This window comes from Chaetura pelagica, unplaced genomic scaffold (assembly GCF_000747805.2).
Source record: "Chaetura pelagica isolate M959 unplaced genomic scaffold, ChaPel_1.0 scaffold117, whole genome shotgun sequence".
NCBI classification, from domain to species: domain Eukaryota; kingdom Metazoa; phylum Chordata; class Aves; order Apodiformes; family Apodidae; genus Chaetura; species Chaetura pelagica.
Genome location: NW_009954185.1, coordinates 7,768,628 through 7,789,535, shown reverse-complemented (window position 1 = coordinate 7,789,535; position 20,908 = coordinate 7,768,628). Strand labels below are relative to the sequence as shown.

General features: G+C 38.2%; 1 protein-coding gene across 1 annotated transcript in view; it reads left to right on the top strand.

Moving 5' to 3' along the window:
* LRP6 (low density lipoprotein receptor-related protein 6) overlaps nt 1-20,908 on the top strand; it is a 106,531-nt gene that overhangs the window by 16,834 nt on the left and 68,789 nt on the right. The window contains 1 exon segment of the mRNA XM_010002976.1: nt 15,988-16,185. Within this exon segment, the coding sequence (XP_010001278.1) occupies nt 15,992-16,185 (194 nt within the window). The 5' untranslated portion in view covers nt 15,988-15,991.

Here is a 20,908-nt window from a genome sequence, read left to right as displayed (position 1 = left end):
TTCTGAGGCGTTTCTCTCCAGGTAGATCTTTTTATTTCAAATGGTACTATCAAGTGTTATTCCACTTCACTGATAACTTCTAAGCTTGATTTTGTTTCACTGGTTGTGGCAAGACTTAGATGACAAAGAAACACTCTTTGCTAAAAGAAACAGTACTGTCCTTTCCACATCTCCAGTTCTTACTCTGTTCTCAGCTATTATTTATCCTGGCACTATGATTTGTGCTACACTGGGTATTACCTACATCAAAGCTGGAAGTAAGGCTTGTCTGGATCACCAGAATTCTAATACCTGTCTTGCAGGCTTGAGAATTCAGAAATATAGAGGGGGGAAAAAAAAAAAGCAAGCTTCCCCCCTGCCCCTGAAGATAGAAGCAGAGCAGCTGAGGAGAGATGTCTCTTCCCCTTATCAGGAGTTCTAGCTTTCTGTGCTGGTTGACCTGTATAGCCTTGGTTATAGATCCTGGTTATCATACAGAAATGCTAGTTATCTCATAACTGTTTTCAGAGGCAGTCTTTGTTTTTTTAAGAACTACTAAGCTATCTATGAGCTTTCTATTTTTTTCTCACTGGTGTTTCTTCTCTTATGATTATTATAAATTTAAAGATACTTTTCAAGTTCTGTCTCACTGCTATTAAAGGTCTGATTTTCATGGTGACATATCAAAGTCCACGCTTCAAAATGCAAAAGAATTTTTCCTTATATACTTGTCAAAAGGAATGTGATTAAATTGCAACCAGCAACCTTTAATTCACCCTGTGATTTGTTAATCTTTTTTCTGAATACTAAGCAGCTTAGTTTGTAAAGTCATATTGTCTTTATAACATATGAGCAGATGCAAAAGAGGAAGCATACACAGTTGCTTAACAAACCATTGTTATAATTTGGTAGATATTCTTGCCCCATCAGATTTGAGCACAGGATGAATTCTTACTTCTACAGGTGGGATTAAGAGGATCGAAATGAAGTAGCAGCACTACACTGCCAAAGTAAATAGTTTTTGGGTCTCATCTACCACTCCAATTTCATCAAGATGGCTGTTAACCACGTTTTACCTGCTTAATCTTGTGGGGATTGACTACTGTTTTGGTGGGGCAGTGTAACTAGTGATAGGTCGTGTTGCAAACTAATACCTGTTTTCTCTGAAAAGTTTGGCTTAAATACGCACAGCTCAAACAGTCCTGGCACAGGTTAGTGCTTCCAGTGGAGGGTTTAACCAAATGAGCAGCAAGCCATTATCTTCAGTGGTACTACAGGAGCTAATGTTTCTCTGTATAAGAAGCTTTACCAACAGGTCTGTTAGCTGTTGAGCTTTCTACATATTTCATGCCATGGATGTCTGGTGTCTCTTACTACCTCTGCCAATGTGATTAAAAGCCAAAATGTGTTACGAGTGTGGGAGAGTTGGTAATGGGTGGCAATTTCGTCTCCTGACCTTAGGTCACATGTGCAATTGCTAAGGATAGGGCTTGCTGCAGAATTTTGTGCTCTTAATTAGCTCCTCTAAGGTTACAGGTTTATGCATCTGAGGTTTGTGTAGCTGAAAAGAGCACTGTTCACAGGTCTTTACTTCGAGCTTATGAGGTTGGGTTATGTTAAGCTAGCAATGAGTGCACATACAGAAATAATGGATGGATCTGGAGCTGACAGCAGCCTAAAAATAGGGACAAGCACCATTTGTAGCTCATATATAATGTGTGTATGAACACTGTAGGTATCCAAGCCTAAGTCAGAAAGGAAGGTCCAATTTGATCTTTGTAGTTTGTTGTTCAATTTCAGTCAATTCAGGCCCCAGCTTCACCTCCTGGTGAGAGCCTGATGGCATCATGCAGGTCTGTAACAGAGCACCCACATGGAACGGACAGCTCCAAATGCTGTGGCCACAGGACGTGCTGCGTTCAGTGCCTCTTGATTTTGTTATACATCAAGGAATCTGTGACATGCCTCTCTCTAGAAGACCAAGTTTTCTGAATTCCAGTGTTCACAGAGAAACTTGCATTGTTACAGTTACTTTTTTTAAAGAAGTTTTTCCTATTAGCCAAACTTGAAGTGGTTTTGTCTTGTCCTAGAAGTATGGCTAATGGAGAGGGCCCATGCAGGTGCCAGTTCATTGCAGGGGGGATACACAACAAAAGAAGCGGCACATAAATCTCTGATACTGTTTTGGGGTATTTTAGTGTATTTTGGGGTATTTTAAATTATCCAGAAGAAAGCTTGCTTGTTCTTTGTGGTGAAAAAAAACCCAGTCTCTGCTTTGACAGAAGTTTCATATGTCTTTAGGAGGAGCTACCTACAGAGGAAGAGATGATGTCTCTGATTAAATAGCAGAAGTTGGTACCTTTGCTTAATCCCAGATCTAACTGCCTCATTGATATCAGTTTGGATCACTCTTTGAAAAGAACAAACAAATACGTAGTAAACTCTCTTGTTAGGCTTTAAGTGAAAGCCGAGTTCTTGCCAAGCTGAGCAAGCATTTTTCTTTCATTCTTATTTTGGACCCCAAAAAAAAAGAGTTTGTGCTTTTCTCTGTGTAAGTTAATTAGAACACAACCTTTAAGGGGAACTACTCCCATGCCTACCCAACTGCCTGAGTTGTGCTGACCAGCTCAACTCCCTTTACAGCCACTGTTGGGGGCCACTGCTGGCCTGGGCACTAGTGGCAGTCCCTGTGCTAACTATGAAGTGCTGTAAACTTTTGCTTTATTAATCTTTTGGATTTGCAAAAGCAACCTGCCTCACGCTTCCTGCATCTGCTGCTGTTTACATGCACCAGTTTTTTTCTTTTTCCATGGGTTTCCCCTAAGCTTCTTAATGTTCAGCTGCACCTATTTTTTTTAAAGTGTGAAAAAGCATTGGTATTTGCTGGGAAGGGATGAGAGGGGATCTCACCATCCCTACCACTTTAAATTTCATGAGGTTCCTTTCCATAACCATAATTTTTTTTTCCTTTATCCCATAGAAAATGTTACATTACAATAATATTAAGAACAATTGCTGATGCAGACTGAAATCAGGAATCACTGCAGTTGAAGCTGTGAATACTGATTTCATGCTCCTTCTAAGTGGGTAGTCTTTGGATACCCAGCCTGATAAGACAGCATTTCTATTTTATCCCTGCCCCCAGATCATCAATCAGCTTCCCACCACCTTGAATAATTTCAGTTCATTTTTTGGGCCTTGTAAAGTGCTGGTGGAGACATTTCCCCTCTACCGTATAAGAGGAGGAGGTTTCCTTGTAAACATCTCTGTATTCTGTGTAATTCAATGTGGCAGGGACAAGAACCCCTGTTGAGAGGCAGGAGGAATTCAGTAAGATGCTGAGGCAAAGAATTACAGAGGCTGAGGGTGAGGATGGGGTAGAGGGATTTAATTATATTTTTTAAAATTCTCCCCATCTTTTTAATTGGGCTGGGAGCATTGCTGCTGAGCTTTTCCTGTTCTCTTAATGCTATTTAGATTTAATGGTCCTCTTTGGTTTTTTTTCCTCATGTTCTATTCAATTAACGTATGTTATTTAGGGGAAATCAGAACTGTGATTTTTGAAGGTGAACAATGGACAGAATGGCATACTGAGCTGTTTCTCTCACAGTTACATCCAAATACTCTTAATATAAAAATCACATATTAAGATTCTGTATTGCAATAAGGCTGGTTAGCATCTTCCAACATCTGTGTTCACATAGTCTTAACTGCTAAATGCACGGGGCACTTGTGCCTGTTTGGAGATTTGCTCACGTAAATGTCTGTGAAGGAATGAATAACAATATAGTTTCTCAAATTCACCATATTTGACAGAGACCAGAGATAGGACACAGCCAAAACATGGGATTCAGCTAGCTTGAAGCTCAGTCAGGGTCGTGTAGCTCAAGCAGCTATCTCTGTATTTTCTTAGCATCCAGATTCCCTTACAGAATAATTCTATATTTAAATATTAAGGCAAAAAAAAAAAAAAAAAAAGGTTGGATTTTGGCTAATCCCTAGACTTATGTTTTAATGTTATGCCCTGGAATTGTTCGCTGTCAGTTGTTTATTATCTTCTTGATGGTGAATATAAAGGCACTGGAATTCCAGGTATGGAAACGTATTTTAGGAGAAGTAGTTACTGATTAGTTGCACAGTGCTGCCCCATGAAATGATGTACAGGTGTGGATGTGTGAAATCAAAGGTAGTCTTTCTGTTTCCCTGGATCTTATCCCTTTTCCTTCCTTTTTTTTTTTGTTAATTTTGAGGTGCAAACACTACTGCTCTGGCCCCACTCTCTCCTTCAGGTAAAGATACTTGACAAAGCCTGGTCAGAACCCTTAGATAACTAAGCAGTTTGTCAGGTATGAAGTTGAGCTCTGTTTGACTTGTGTCAAGGATCTTCTGTCCTTGAAGGTCAATCCTGGGAACAGCCTCCCATAGGCAGCTTGCTGGCTGGGTTGAGCCATGTGGTCCTCACTACTCTGAAGGCTCCCATGTGCCCCAAGAGATCCTCTCCCCATCCCTGAAACGCATGGCACAAAGAGCCCCCACCCAAAGTGTCTAGAACTGCAGTGAAGTGGAAGGCGCTACATATGGTCCAAATAAGGTGGTAGGGGAATAAGAAAAGAATATGAAGTGCCTCTGCTGCTGGTTTTGGCCGGGTTTTGGCTGGGTTTCTTTTCCCCCCCAGTGTTTTTTTTCCCAGTGTTGTTGGGTTTTTTGCATGTTTTTTTGTTTGTTTGTGTTTTTTTTTCTGGTGGTTCCCCCCCCCCGTTTTTTTTTTCCCCCCGTTGCCCCTCCCCGTTTTTTTTCCCTGATTTTTTTGGGCTTTTTTTCCATGTTTTTCCATTTTTCCCCCCCGTTTTTTTCCAGTTTCTTGTTTTTTTTTCCCGGTGTTTCCCAGTTTCTTGGGTTTTTCGAGTTTTTGCCGGTTTTCAAAAAAGTGTGACTAATTTCATGTACTCTGACAAAATACATAACATGAAAGCAACGTAGCAAATCTGAAAGTATGTATCTGAAAGTAAAGGTATTTTCAATATCTCTATAGTGGCTTTAACTCTCCTGTTTCCAACTTCCTAATGTTAACTGAATTATTGCCACACTGCTACAGCTTTTCCTGTTTACTTTGGTATCTGTCATGTCAAACAGCATGAAATCAGTTTACTGCAGGCCATGCATGGGGTTGGACTTAATGTCTCTGTGGAGAGGATGAACATGGTTTTTCTAGTACCTCAGAGATTAAAATATTACTCCTGGGAAACGGGCAAAACATTTTTCTGAATAAATGCTGCATTTGCAATCTTAGATAGATATATGAATAATCTTGAATTTTCCTCAAGATGGATTAAATTTATATTCTGCACACATGTAAAGCTGTATTGTGTTTCCTGTGGGAAATGACATTTTTATTCTTGGTGTCATTCATAGAGATAAAAGGTTTCAATTTTGTTGTACAAGTATCCCTAGAAGTAATATAATCCATTCTGTGTATTACCAAAAAGAATGTGTATGTGGATGTATTTTACTTCCTTCTGAAATATGCTGATCAGTGATTTATTTATTTGATTTTTTCCCTCTTTGTGCTTATAAAGCTTGTAGTTGCAAGGAGAAATAGTAAACTGGTGCTCCTCTCTAACTGAACCTCGCCATGACAATAGGTTTAAATCAGGAGCAACTCTGTTTGAGTCAGTGCTGATATCTGAACTTCAAAGGAATTAGAAAAACAAAAGAAAAAGCTTTCCTTCTTCTCATTTTTAAGACAAGTTGTTGATTTTATTGTGATTTCAATTCCAAAACTCATTGTTGCTTCAGTAACTGGGGACCTCACAGCCTAATGACTGTTAACTGTTTTACTTTGAGGGTTGTTTTTTTTTCCCCTATAATGGAAACAGCTGCTAAAACCCTTTATGAAATGTAAAATGTTGACTAAAATCTTCATCAGTGTTTCAGTAAAATAAAAAAAAAAATTATCCCTCCTTAGCATGTCTCCTGTTGTTGGTTGAGAGTGACTCAACTCTGTATTCTGCATTGTTGAAGGAGAGGTGGAAAAGTTGCAGCCCTGAGTTATTGTGCCTCTGGCAAAAGCAACTGCAAACAGATGGATAAGCTTTATCAGGATAGTATTTGTTGGGCAGGAAAGCAAAATTATTTAAATAAGCACAATATTGGTGGAATCTTATTTGTTGCTTTTGTGAACATCAGAGATTTGCTGATTTTGAAATTTATTTTGTTTTAAATAAGATGTGCAATTTCTAGAGGTTGCTTCTGTATGCAATAATTCCCCACATTGTTGCTAAGTAAATGTAGCTTTAGCTTTCCCAAAATGTCAGCATATCTTTCTATAATTTCTGTGGTACCCATTTCCCACTCCCCCTCCTGAGTTTCAAAACTCTTGGTTGTATCTAGTTAAGTTGTTAAAAAAATTATCCTTTTTTTGTTTCTTTTTCTAGTTGCTGTAGAGAACACAGGGAAGAGCACTTATTTGCTTGTTTGTAAACAGCCTATATTTAAAATCTTTTTAATGGTGTTCACTATAATTATTTTATATTCTGTGAGCTGGCAAATGATCAGCACTATTTATTTTTTCTGTCAGAGTGATTCAGAGTTCAGCTGGAAGTTTTAAACTGACAGTTTAAATTGAATGATTGGAAGCATACATGAGTTTTCTCCCCCTTAGTGTAATAGGTGGGCATTTTCTTTGCAGCTGGTTAGAAAATGTCTTGTGAGGCCTGTGCTTGGGGGTAGATTTTGTATTTTCTCCCCTTTTGATACATCTCTGTGCCAGAAGTGATTTGTATGCAGTGTGCATGGCTCTCACCAGAAGAACAGGTGAATAACCTGCAAAAACAACTTGTAGGGAGAAATGCTAATTACTTGGGTTTAAAGCTGTTTTAATTGATTTTTAACTTCAGAATTCCAGTTACAAAAATACTAGAAGTGTAGTTGCTGTGGAATGCATAGCCACCTTTTCAATAAAAGGTGAATCTGAGTACTTGATATTGAGCTGTTTAAATTAGGAATGGAAAAGTAAAAGCTGTCTTAAATTATTGCAAATTTTAACCTAGAGAATAGATGGAGTGAGGTCTCAGACATCTCAGTTATTTTACAAGAATGTTTTCAGTAAAAAAAATCAAGGTGTATTTGTTTCATATGAGTGTGAAGCCTTTGACCAGTATTCAGACTGCATTTAATGGGCCTTTCTAAATGCTCTGTGAAAACATTTCTTCTTAGTGAAAGGTAAGCCCACCCGGATTTGTATCTCCAGAATTAGAGATACACAAATCTCCAGTGTAATGTAGCTTTTCTCCTTATGCAATTTTTACAGTGTTCCTTCTTTATTTCTACTCTTTTTACCTTCTCCCCCCCCCCCCTTTTTTTTTCATTTACTTTGTAGTGAACATCATGTAGCTTTTGACAGGTTAAAAATAAGGTCTTATTTTTTGTAATTTTGTAATATGAAAAGACTAATTTGTGCATACTGCGTTCTTACTGGAGAGTAAGCAATTTACTGAGTTGTGTGGATGATCAAAGTATAGAAGAAAAACACCCCAGTCAAGGCAAATAAAGCCATTTCAGAAAAGCTGAAATGAATAAATTGCTTGCCTGTGTGCTTCTTACTGAGGACATCAGGTTGGTTTCTATATTAACAAACTGATAAACAAATCACAAGGACAGGAGCTGCACTGAAAAGGTACCGAAGTCCTAAATGACATTATGAATTCACTTAATAAAAAAAAAAGCATAAGGGATGATGGTTATGTAAAAATAAGCCTGATCTACATACCAAACAATTGGATGGAAACTATGAAGAAAGAATTAGAAGAGTGTTGGAAATGTGACATGAAGAATAAGAACCAGATTGGGTTGGTAGAGCATTAAAGTTTGTTAGGGTTCTTTGGAGGAGTCAGGAATCAAGAACATAAAAGTGATCCAGTTTGTAACAGTGTATTTAGAGAGGGGATATTTTATTGATGAAAGACTTATATAAATGATTTAAAAAAAAAAAATCTCACTGCAGAAAAATTGCAGAAGAATCTCCTGATATTGAACATGCTGTTCCCCAGTTTCAGTTGATGGAGAACAGGACATCTCCCTGATAATTTTTTTTTTTCAGATAATTTAATCTCTTTTTTCTTCTTGTTTCTATCCTGTCTTCTGCTTTAGCACAGATACCCACCTGTTAGTATGGTGAGCTGTTTTGAGGAATTCATTGGGCCTCAATTTGATCCAGTAGAACAGGTAAAGTTAAGTGAGCAGAGGTCCTGTATAAAAACTTGTACTGTCCTGAGCTGCGTCTGCATTAAGGATTGTCAGGATAATTATATCAGCAAATTCTGTTTAATGCGAGTGTAGTTGATGTATCTGTGTAGTACTCTCTGTGCAATTCAGAACTGAAAGTTTTGCACAGCGACATACAGAGGGATGGCTAGATTTTTTCTGGTAAGAAACAGCCCAGAGTTCCGAATTGCAAATTTCTCACACTTGTCCTCATGCACTGGATGACATGATTGGGAAGTATTACTGTACCTTTCTGCCATGGAGAGGTGGATGTGTTCCAAGGGCTTCAACTTGAGATTCAAATATAGGGAAAAATCTTTCTCTGCTTTCTATATTCAAGATGTATATAGGGAGGTAAGGAGAAGAATTCTCCCAGTTTTTTTATTGAAAGATAAGAGAGTTTGATTATGACTGTATTTAAAAGATCCTTGTGTGTTAAAGCAGGAAGTGAAAAATTAATGGTAGCAGCTGACTCGTCTAGTTTCAGCCCAAGGCTCTTTGAAATTGGTGAATTCTAAATTATAATTTACACACTACATTTTTGCAGTGCAAGTGTTTGTATTTTTAGTGCAAGTTGCTATAATGAAACATTATTTTTCATTGTACAAAAACCTTAACTTTTATATAGGAAAGATGGTGAACAGTGATCCCCCCATTCTCTCACTGCTCTCTACCACTTGTCATTTTAATCTAGCTAAATATTCTTTTGTGCTTGCTTTCAGCATTTTTTTCAGATCACAGGTGTGTAGATCTGCACCTTTTAATAGGATCTCAAAGAGCTGTTTGAAATGGGTGTTGGTTTTTTTCTATATTTATTTGACTTAAACTATGAAAATTGTTGTTTCAAATACTGTTTTTAAATGCTACGAAGTTCTGACAGGCTTTATTTCCTGCTTGCACTAGGAGAAACCAGAAAATGGCATGTTGTTAGACCTTTTGTGTTTGGAGATAGGAAAGGTTAATTAACAAGTTCAAGGAGCAAGAGACTTTTCCACCTGCACAAACAATTGAAATTCTGCCTTTGTGAGCATTCAGCAAAAATAGCTGCTGCTTGTTTTTTAATGAACCTCTTTCTCTCTTTCCTTGGGATCTGTGACCAAAGGGACAACCATATGCATGTGACTCTGCAGTGTATCAGCACATGTTTGACAGTTAAGTCAAATCTTACTTCCCATGGACTTCAAGAATGTCTGGGTGAAATGAAAAATAATGTAATCTGTGTTTTTTCTTGTTAGATTGCCCAGTGTATTCTTTACACTCGAATGGCTGAAAACAGATGGCATGATGGCTGAGAGATACCTTTGCATACTGAGTCGTTTCTTTGTTTATGAAATCAGAATATCTCATAAGTTTGTACATCCATATTGGTTTCTAATGAATGACTTTTATTGGTTTTACTCAGGTATTCTTTTCAGGGCTTGTGAAAACCATCTCCAAAATCTCATTCTAGTTTTAGACTGTGTTTTTGATACTGAGCTAGAAATAAAGCATCAGATTCATCACAGGTTTCCTTCTCTCTAAAACTGGAGTGTTCGCATTTATTCCTTATTTTAGAAATTAATTCAAAGAAAAGAGAAGGTCTGGTGATAATTTTCTTTCTCCTGCTAGATAAGTTCTAAATAGGATACTAAAGCCAGCTCTAAAGTGGAAATCCTCATATTGCCTTACCAGTTACAGGTGGGTCTTTGCCTAATTAGTATACTGCCTGATGTCCTAGCATAACTGCAGTTATTTGCATAGAAGTACCACCAACAGGATAGCTTCTTCCTGTTGAGAAAATCAATGTAGATATACTGGGAAAATATTAGTATGCCTTAAAAAATGTGTTCCGGTAGACCTTTTTCTTGTGTATGGTAGACATATACAGATACGGAGTTTTTGCACATTGATTTCTCCATCTTGTCAGTTGAGTCTTTTAGCATTCCTGGCAGATTGGCTGTGGAGGCTGCAGTGGTTCATCATTACTGACCTGTGTTTCTGTGCAACTTTACTGCTTTGTTACCAGTGGTGGCAGAAACAGAGATGTCTCTCTTGCAGGTCATTGTGTTAAAGTCACTGGACAGACTCATCTCTAGTTTTAGTGGTCTGAGCACTAATAATCTGGGCTGTGAAATGGAGTAGTTGAGGTGAAAGCACCTGTAGAGCTCTGCCAGCCCTCCAGCCTTCATCGGAATGCAGGGGATGGGTAACAGGAGTTAAAAAGGTGCAGCTTGGTCCAGTGGTTCTTGCTTGTCAATCACTTTGAGGACATCAGGGTTGTTCAGTCGTTTGCTAGGCATGCTGATGCTTTTGAGGAGAGGAGAATGAAAAAGGGTTGGTTTTCAGCGAAATCTTTTGTTTTTGTCCAATGCTAACAACACATGGCTCTGGGCCAGCCATGCTTAGCTGAAATGAGAAACTGCAGCTTTGGTGGGAGCCTGTTGGCTTCTAAACCCAGTAAGTTTTAAGGCTGGAAATTCAGAGTGTTAGAATGTTCATAATTTGCTACTTACTTAACACCCATTCCCCACATAGCTGCTCTTAGCATGTGCAAGAGTGATGTTGTAGAGGCAACTGAAAAGCTGCCTATAGCGAGTTAACTCGCACAGAAATGGTGTTGAGTGCATTTAACGTTAACATAAGAAATTATTGTACAGCAACTCTGAAAATGACATTAAACTGATGCCCACACTTACTCAGACAAACTGTTGCAAAAGAGAACACTACTGAGCTAACTAAGAACATATTTTCTCACGTTTATCTTGATTGTATCCCAAAGGGATATTTTTTCTTCTCTCTTATGAAGGAGGCAGAAATTAAATTTAGAAATTAATTCCAAGAGAAAGGAAGGTCTGGTGATAATTTCCTTTCTACTGCTAGATAAGGTTTGAATAGTGTACTAAAGCCAGCTCTCAAGTGGAAATTCCATATTTAATTTGCCATGTGCACTTTTTGTTTCTTTTGGAGGACTGAAAATATTTCCTGTATTTTGCAATCAGTTGAGAAACTTTGTACTAAAGCTTTCCTGTGATACTTTTAGTTCCCTTATTTGAAAATCTGCTTTTGTTTCATTCGATACTTACTATGCCCTTCTGGATTGCAGTTTCCTCTGCTTGTGAACCTGCCTCAAGGAGTTTCTGTTAAGGATACTTGAAGAGTTGTTTAATTTGAATGTCTTAAACTCCTGAGGGGCCGCAGACATTTCTTCTGAAGTCAACAGCAATTTCTGATAGCCAAACACGTACTTACTTTGTGCAATTTTCCTGAACTACTCTGGCTGCTATCATTTAACTTTATTTCTTCATTAGATGAGTGCCAGCCCTGCTAATGCTGGAGCAGCCTGCACTTTGCAAGGACCTCTGCAGAGCTGATGAGCTCCACAGGGGTTGCTGCACTTCTGAAACCTTTGCAGGCTCTGAAGTTTGGCAGCTGTTTGGGTCCCTGTAGAGCTCAGAGGTTCTTAGGGGCTGAAACGAGCATAATTGCAAAGTTGGAGCATTCACTGTGAAGGGCCTCACCCACTAATTGGCTGTCCCAATTAAGCAGCTGCTCTTCCCACTGAATAACGTTCAGGAAGGTAAACGTTTGCCTGCCCTGTAAGGTGTCCCAATTAACTGCCTTAAAATCAGCCAAGTGTCGTGTGGGGTATCTCTGTTCAATGAGTGAAACAATTGCATGCATCTCGATGGGGGCTGCTGTTTTTATGGCACTGCTGGCAGGAGCCTGGTTTTGTGCCGGACAGTAGGGCTGAAAGGATCTGCAGCAGTGCTGGGGAGCAGTGCAGATCAGAAAGTTGTAAAGCTGATGGGTGCTGGCGATTAATTTCTCTCCCTCTGTGTGTTCTGTGGGAAATCACTGCTAAATTATAGCAATTAATCTTGGCATTTGTACTCTGCAAGCTTTTTTCTATGTATGTGGGACAGCTTGCCTAGACTTTGCAAGCTTTTTAGAAAAGAAGCTCTGTTATTTATTACATTTGTTCATTGTACAGAATGGAACTGAGAAATATGGTTTCCTCTTTTTTCATGGTCTGGAGGTTATTTTTGTTTTGTTTATTGTTTGGGGTTTTTTGTGGGGGTTTTTGAGGACTTTTTTGTTAGGGTTTTTAAAAGTTTTTTGGGGTTTTTTTGTTTGTGGTTTTTTTTTCCAAATCAAAACTTTTACAGCTGTATGATGCATAGTGATCTCTGATGTATTTTAAGAGGAACTTTTATTGCCTGAGTTCACCTTACCTACACAGGATGCAAAAATTCTAAAATTCTGAATCTAAAAATGCATAGGAAGACATCAAAACTCTTCCTCAGTTTCATAATTTTATAGATGATAAAACCTTATAAGATAAACCAACATTCTGGGCCACAGTCAAACAGAATACTGCCTAAGTGCTGATGTCTAAGAACCTTCCTCTTACCTATATTTCAAATATGTTTTAATTCCTGGGGGAGGAGGGCCTGTATAATTTCCTGATGTGAGTACATAATATTGTTACAAGTGTAGATAAATAGAAATACACTTGGTTGGTTTTGTTTAAATTTTTATAAAAGCTCACAATTTCCAAAGTCTGCGAGTAAAGTCTGAGAAGTATGGAGAAAATACATCAGGTAGAAAATATTAAGGTTATTTGACTAAAAGTTTTTTGGTTTTTTTAATGCAGTGGTTAATTATTTCAAATTATAAAGAAGACTAATGGGATCAGTCTTAACCAACTGTGGTATTATTTCTTATTAGGTTGAAGAGAGATTTGGGTCTATATGGTTTGATTCAATACTTAAAAAAAAAAGCAAGCTTTTCCTGCTAAGTCTGGTACTCCTGTTAGGCAAGAAAGTAAGGCATGTGGGTTTTCTTGGTTTGTTTGTTTGCTTTAATGGAAATAATTAAACATTTTTGGAGAGGAGGGAGAATGATGTTTACCTTTTCTGTATGGCTGGCTCAGTAAGTATGTATGTCATAACATCATCTGTTCTGTATGGTCTCAATATGGAATACTGACCAACCATTATTTAAAGAAACAAGAATCTGTAAAGCCTCCCAGAAAGGAGGAATCCGCACACATATGTGAAATGCTTGATACTACCTGGAAGAGGGATCTGAGATCTCTGTAGAAAAATGTATAGAAAGACCTCTGCAGTAATGGGAATTTGCAATTGTCACCATCTGTCTATCCCCCCGACTCTTCCTTGGATGCTAGCCAGGTCTCCCTTGCCTCTTAGGAGTTGCAGTTAACTTAAAGCACGCTTATGATGGGAGCATTTCTTCCAGCTGTTTTACAGAGTTCTTCCCATCCTCTCCAGTGCCTATATCCTGTACTGTTGCAGAAAAGGGCCTAAGAACATTTTCTGAGTAAGAAAATTACTGTTGGCACCCATACTGGTTGAGGCAGCTTCCAATGTGCAAGTGGAAGTGTTCGTGGAGCTGTGTGCTGGAATGCACTCAAACTGATGACTGATTGTTAGCCTGGACCTGTTCCTTGAATCCATTTTCTTCCATTGCCACATAAGCCCCGTACTGCAAACAAAGATGATCTGCAAGAAGTTGCTTAAGAGAACTTAACAAAGAAATAGTCATCAAACTATCTAACCTGCATTACTTTTGCAGTGATAAAAAGCCTGGCTTTCCAAGTGAAGCACAGATTTTTATACCATTGGCTGGAGTGTACCTGGTTCCAAAGATTTTTAATGGAGAAATCAAAACTTGCAGGCTTCCAAGCAAGGTGGGGGAAAACAAACAGGTGGTAGTAGAAAAAACACTATTTGAGAAACTGAGTGGAGGTCACTGGAGGTGATTTGAAATGTTACTGAAATCTTAAAGCCACCTCTGTGTTCATGTGTACTCCACTATCCAATGAAATAGGACTGGCTTTGTGAAGTCCATCCAGGAAGGCTTTTATTTTTTACCAAACTTCCCTTACCTGTTTTTGCTTGAGTAATAGCATGCATGAGAGGTAACAGGGAGATGGGGAAGATGAGTCTGTACATCAGTTGATGAGCTGTTTCAGCCTGAAAAATAAGTCTAGCAAAGTGGCCAGAGCCTTGGAACATATTAACCTTGATAAAGTATTTGGAAGGCTAGGAGTCTTAAGCTAGGGCAAAGAACAGTCTTTTTAAATAAGTTTAAATAAATATCTATTTTTATCTCTTCTTTCTCACACATGCTTGCTGGCAAAATGCTTCTAGACTATTTTTAAACTTGTCTTTTTTACAGGTATATAGTCTTCTATAACTTGACCAGGTGACTTGCTACTGTGCTACCTATCTGCAAATATTTGGTTTTTTTCTTTTCTTTTTCCTGTTGGGAAACCAGTTTCTCTGTAGCACTTGTAAATGCCTACAGAAATCTCCCATGGATCAGATATTTATGCTCTGTGTTTAAAATGGGCATGTTACTCCATAAAGAATGACTCACTGGGGATCAAATAGGGCAATATATGTGTTAATCAGCTGCATTTCTGTCTGCAGATAGAGCTGTGTGTTAAAACAAACACACTGTAGACATGAATTGAGGGGGAAAATATGTCATGAATTTCCTGACTTTCAAAAATAATAATAATAAAAAAATTCTTTGCCGAAAATAACTTCATCTGTAAATGTGTTGAACATTTATTATTCTTTAAAGGATGGGTGGCCAGGCCTTTTTACATGTGGGCACCACATAGTGACATAGCGTGGTGGTGTGATGATCTGGGTTAGTTTAAAGGCTTCAGGTCTTTCCTAATCTGGATTGTTTTGACTGAGCCAGGTTAGGGAGCATAAATACAAGCAGGTATGCTGGTAGATCTCATGAGGTTATGAGAAGCAATTTAGGACAGTAGTCTTCTTGTCTGTCCCAGCTGCAACAACAAAACAGAACAAGCCCTATGGACATACTTTGTCTGGTCTGTTTATATTATATGTTACTACTGTTTAGTTATACATTCTGGTAACAACCCACAAAAGTAAATCAATTTTCTACCACCTGCCAAAAAAAGGACAAATATTCTTACCCTTCACTAGTCTCCAGCCATAATGAAGTGGTTTCCCTTGCTTCACCTCTATCTTAAATGCAACTAGGTAATTTCCTTCCTCCCACTATTTGCTAGATAATGTTTAAACACATGCCAGTATATGCTCATATATGCCAGTGTTTATAATATAATGCTCACGTGTTTTAAAACGTACTTGCTTCCCCAGTTTTAAAAGATTTTAAGGAGTGTTTTGCCTGGTCACCAGATGCAAACTGTGCTTCTAAATATGTTGACATAGCTGCCTGTCTCTGAATTTCTCTGGGAAAAAAGGACATAAATTAGTCTTCCATCAAATCCACTTCACTTCCTCACATGCAAATGCTGTGTCCACTGTTAAGTCCACACACCTTTTTCCCTTTCTGTCCAATGTTTTGACCCCTGTTAAAGAGCCTGTTGTACTTTTATGATAGCCTGTAACATCCATCTTTGCTGTTTAATATTGAATTCCAAGGTTATTGTCAAGATCTTCTGGATATCCTCAACTTTCTCACTGGACCCAAAAAAAGAAACAAACATAGGGAATTATAGCATGGCATAGTATTGCGGTTTGCCTTAAGTTGTTTCTCTTCAGCTTTTTGTGAAGTAACTTTGTTCTGTTGTGTTTCACAGGACGTGTACCTTAGCCGGAAGGACAGAGCTCCACGCACTCTGTCTTTGCAGAATAGAGGGTGTCTTTGTCTTGACTGAAAGTTTTATCTAGTGTTCCAGGTGTTGACTTATATGTGATTGCTTCCTATTTTTGTCTTTTCTCTTAAAAATAATTGTAGGTTCATGTATTGGACGGACTGGGGAGAAGTGCCAAAGATAGAACGTGCTGGGATGGATGGTTCAAGCCGCTCCATTATAGTCAACACGGACATATATTGGCCAAATGGACTGACGTTGGATTATGAGGAACAGAAACTTTATTGGGCAGATGCTAAACTGAATTTCATTCACAAATCAAATCTGGATGGAAGTCATAGGTAAGAAGTTTTTGTTTTATCTATATAATATGGTGCTTTTCTTAGAAGATGTTGCTTAAGCAACATCATAAGCTCTGTTGCAGAGAATTGTCAGGTTAACACTCTCAAGATTTTAAGCAAACTAGTGCTATCAAAAACTTTTGTGCTTCCCCGTCCTCCCCTTTTCAACACTGTGAATTTGAATGTGTGCTCCTCTTTGGGATATCCTGTAACTCTCACTAAGTCTTTTCTCAGAACCAGTCCCATCAAGAAATCCTTGAATCCTGATCTTAATTGTGCAAGACTATGTAGCAATAGTCCCTTTTCAATAGGTCTTCTGTGCTTTCTTGCTGTGATATTCAGAAATATCTACAGCTTACCTGGGCAACCTCTTCCAGTGTCTCACCACCCTCACAGTGGAATTTATTATTGATATCTAAAATAAATCTACCCTCTTTCAGCATAAAACCATTACCCCTTGCCCTATCACTACTACGCTCTGCTGAAAAGCTTGTCCCCGTCTTTCTTGTAGGCCCTCTTCAAGTATTGAAAGGCTGCAGTAAGTTTTCCCCAGAGCCTTGTTTGTTCTAGGCTGAACAACCCCAACTCTCTCAGCCTGTCTTCACAGGGGAAGGGCTCCAGCCCTCAGACCGTGTTTGTGTCCATCCCCCTCCTCTGGACTTGCTCCAATAGCTCCATGTCTTTCTTTTGCTGGGGGCTCCAGAACTGGACATAGCACTCCAGGTGAGGTCTCACCAGAGGAGAATCGCCTCCCTTGACCTGCTGGCCATTCTTCTTTTGATGCAGCCCACGGCACGGTTGGCTTTCTGGGTTGCAAGCACACACTGCTGGCTCATGTTGAGCTTCTCATCAGCCAACACCCCCAAGTCCTCCGCAGACCTGCTCATCATATACTAGTATCCCAGTTGTGTTGATCCTAAGGGTTAGGAAAAGAGTGAAAAACTGTATTTACAGGCAACTGTGCTAAAATTATTCTTTTCCTCTTAAAAGTTTTATGATGAGTTTGAATTCAGTCACAACTACTTAATTAAGAGTATAACTGGTCATTTGTATGTATGCATTTATCCTTAATTTGGTCAATGACCTTCTTTGTTAAATGAGATACCTTCAGCAAGTACTGATTGCACACACAAATGTACAGTTAGCTTGTGCCCACGGTATTGTATAGAGATAAGATTTTTGGAGATTATCCTTTGCAAATTTTTGTGATGCTCCAGTTGGTTTATCAAGGCATAAAATATATTTTCTTATGCTCTTCATTTTGTTCTCTCAGGGATTTGTCCCTTCTTCCACCACAAATGTACATTTGGGTAAATAAGTCAATCATACTGACAATATAGGTGTTTTGTGTGGACTTGTGAGTGGGAATACAGGCAGCACATATGAAACATTCAGTCTCTTCTTGTGGTATATATTTTGAACTTCACAGTTTATTGTAATGCTTCTTTGAAATTTTTACATTCTGTTTGTCTGAAATTCTGAGACCCAAAGTTCATGTAGTATTTTTTTAACAGTGTCTGTTTATAGAAGGTAACAGGAGTTGGATGCAGTTTTAGACATGTGTCTTTGGATATAAATATTATAGCTAACGTTGTGAATTTAAAACATGAATATATAAATATATATTTTGAAGTTGTCCTTCATTTGCTCTTTATTTCACAAGGATGAGAACTTAATAATACCAAAAAGGAGAGAAATATTTCATAGTTATATTTTCTTTAAAAAAGAATATTACGTAAGTTTTAAAGGAGAGAAATCGATAGGAGTTATCATGTACAACAAGAACTTGAGTATTTTATTTTTTAATCGGTCCTGGTTAACCAGAATATCCTAAAATCTCTCTGTTAAAACTAATTTATAATATTGTATATCTCCTGTGGTAAGAATAGAGAGATCGTGAAACCAAATGTGTAACAGAACATTAAAAAAGTCATCTCATCTGAAAGCAATCACATGTGGAGCTGAATGTGACAGCTTGCCACTTGAAAAATTGCAGTCCAGATGTTGATTTCTCACACATCTGAAATGTTCATGGTTGCTGTAGGAGTAACAGAAACAAGGAAAACCAAACAACCAACCCCACCCTTCAAACAACAATGCCAGCAGGAAGAAAATACCACTCTGCACCAACTACTGATATAATCACACCTAAAATGCACTTCAGTGTCTTTGTCCAATGGGATAATTTAGTGGTTATTCTTGAGTCACCCCTTTTTTGTGTTCTCTTCTTTATATTGGAAGTGGCTGCCTTAATATAACAACACATTATTGCAGTCTGATTGATGCCTTTATAGAAAGAGAACACGTATTGGGCATTGCATTCAATGGTACTGCTTTTGCAGAACACACAGATGTGTTTTTTAATTGTTACTTGTTTGAAAAGTGTCCACTGATGAAAAATCGCCACCACCACCACCATCCAAATATATATTTACGTTTTTCCCATGGAGTACAAACCTCCTTGTCTTATGTCATGTCTCCAGTCTTCCTGACACCAGAGCTACTTTGGTGTTTCCTGCTGGCACTGCAACATTTTCAGTCATTTTTGCTGTAGACTTTTTTGCAGTTTTTCCCTTACTGGTGATCTGTTGTGCAGCAGTGTAAATATACTCAGGTTTGGAATTTAGTTTTTACTTTAATGGTGTCTATTCTTTATTCCCTGGTCTGCCTTTGGCTAACCTGGAAATGATTCATTCTAGAGGTGAGGCTGTGAAGGTGCTGGTCTGTTTTGGTGTGAAGGGCTGACCAACCTTGTCTGTCTGCAGTCAGCTGCATCTCACAGCTGTGTCTCATGTCATAAAAGTTGTAGTCACCTGAGCCCCAGCAGTTACCTCATTCTGGAGTAAGTTCTCTGGAATTGGTGAAACCTCAAATAAAGACCTGTACAGGCAAGTAATATTGATTTTATTTTTCTTTTAAATTTTTTTTTTTTTAGATCCACTAGTTAATTCTTATATATTCATTAAAAACAAAACACTTAGTCTAAGACTTTAAAGTTGTTGGTATGTTAAACTGAAATATGTGAGGAATATTTTGTGGCAGTATGCTAATACATTACCATTTGAAGGCAAGAAAGGGAAATAGTCTTTAGAAAGGAAACCACATCCAACTTTCCCTAAGTTCTCAGAAGCACAGACCACTGCACCTGTTTTTCCCTAGGCACGTGAGAAAGTTCTGAAGCTTCAGAAAATAGTCAACATCTGTATATCCAGGCATTTTTGTTGTTTTTTATTCTTTGCAATTACATCATCAGGATGGGAGAAAAAAAGAAAAAGAAATAATTGTACAAGTTAAGCTGTTCTGCAATGGGCTTTTATGTTTTGGTTTTTTTCTCTGTTATGACCTCTTAGTCTGTGACTGTTTTAAGAAAAAAGATCTTCTGGGGCTATCTGAATGCATTATTTTTTGTCAAATACTGTCTTTCAGTTATTCCCCAAATTCACCTTTTTCAATATGTTATTTTACAGCTGTACTTCTGTAATTTTTGTCTCTTAATTATTTGATTGATGTTTTCAATGACAGATTCTCTAATGCTAAAAAAAATAATTTCTAATTCTGCAGACAAAACAAACCCCCTGAGATCTTCCTTTTAAGTGAAAACAATCCACAAAGCCTTCAATCTTTTCTCCCAGTCATCCCCACTCCCAGAAAAGAAAATCTAACCAGATTTTTCTGGGAACAGTAGAACTAATAACTTCTGGGTTTAGAAGGATTTCTACTTCTTGCTCCAACCCAGTAGCAATTCCTTTGGCATTTCTCCATATGTTCCTGTGCACACACTTTCTCCCAGCTTTTTTCGCCCTGCTTCTTGTCATCCCTCAAATGCACCCTTGGCTCCTAATAGTCCTTCACCTAGTGTTATCCCTCACTCCATTCTGTGTCCCCTGTGTGCTCTTGCTGGGTCTGGTGGCTTGACAGAGTGTTCCTAGGCAGCTTATTTCAGCTGCTCCTCCTGTCAGGTGGATCAAATACAGGAGGATGAGAGTCCCTCACGTCTTCACAACCATCCATTTGTTAAGGAAAATTTGAAAATAGTAGAACTAAAAATCTCTGTGATCCCTCCTGTCCCAAATACTTGCCCAAGGGTTTCAAGTTGTATTGGGTATGGAGTTGGAAGAGATGGATACTGAACAGACACACCCAGAATTATCAGATTGCTTCTGTGTGAAAAGATGACAATGTGTGATTAGGCCAACCTTTTTCCTCTACCACCTTTTAAAATCCTCTTTTAAGAGGGCTGCGCTTTAGAGGAATTTTTCTTAAGAGTTAAGAATGGGGGACAAGAAGATCATTATCACTGAGTGCAAAATCTAACTTAAACAGACTGTTTGGTTTATTTAGAAACTGTTAGTTTGAGTGAATTGTCCTTGATATTTAGACCATTCTTCTAACTGCAGTTTTATATGTAGAAAGTAAGTTTAATTTTTTATATCTAAATTTCATTTGATTAAACAAATATTTTTTTGTTTTTTTACCATTGCCAAGTGTTACTAGTTTTTGTGGTGCTTTGCCTACTGTTAGCATGCCTGGGAAAATACGCTTCTGGAAGCTGAAGCTATTGAAGAAATGGAAAAGGCAATTGAGTTACTGAAAGACATACAGCTGCTTGAAAGTATGATGTTCTAGATCTGAATACTTTTGGTAACTTAGCAAAGGAAGCAGATGAGTAAAGATTTTATCTGTTTGGAGATTTTTAGTGTTGCATAATGTGAGGTGGGAAAGA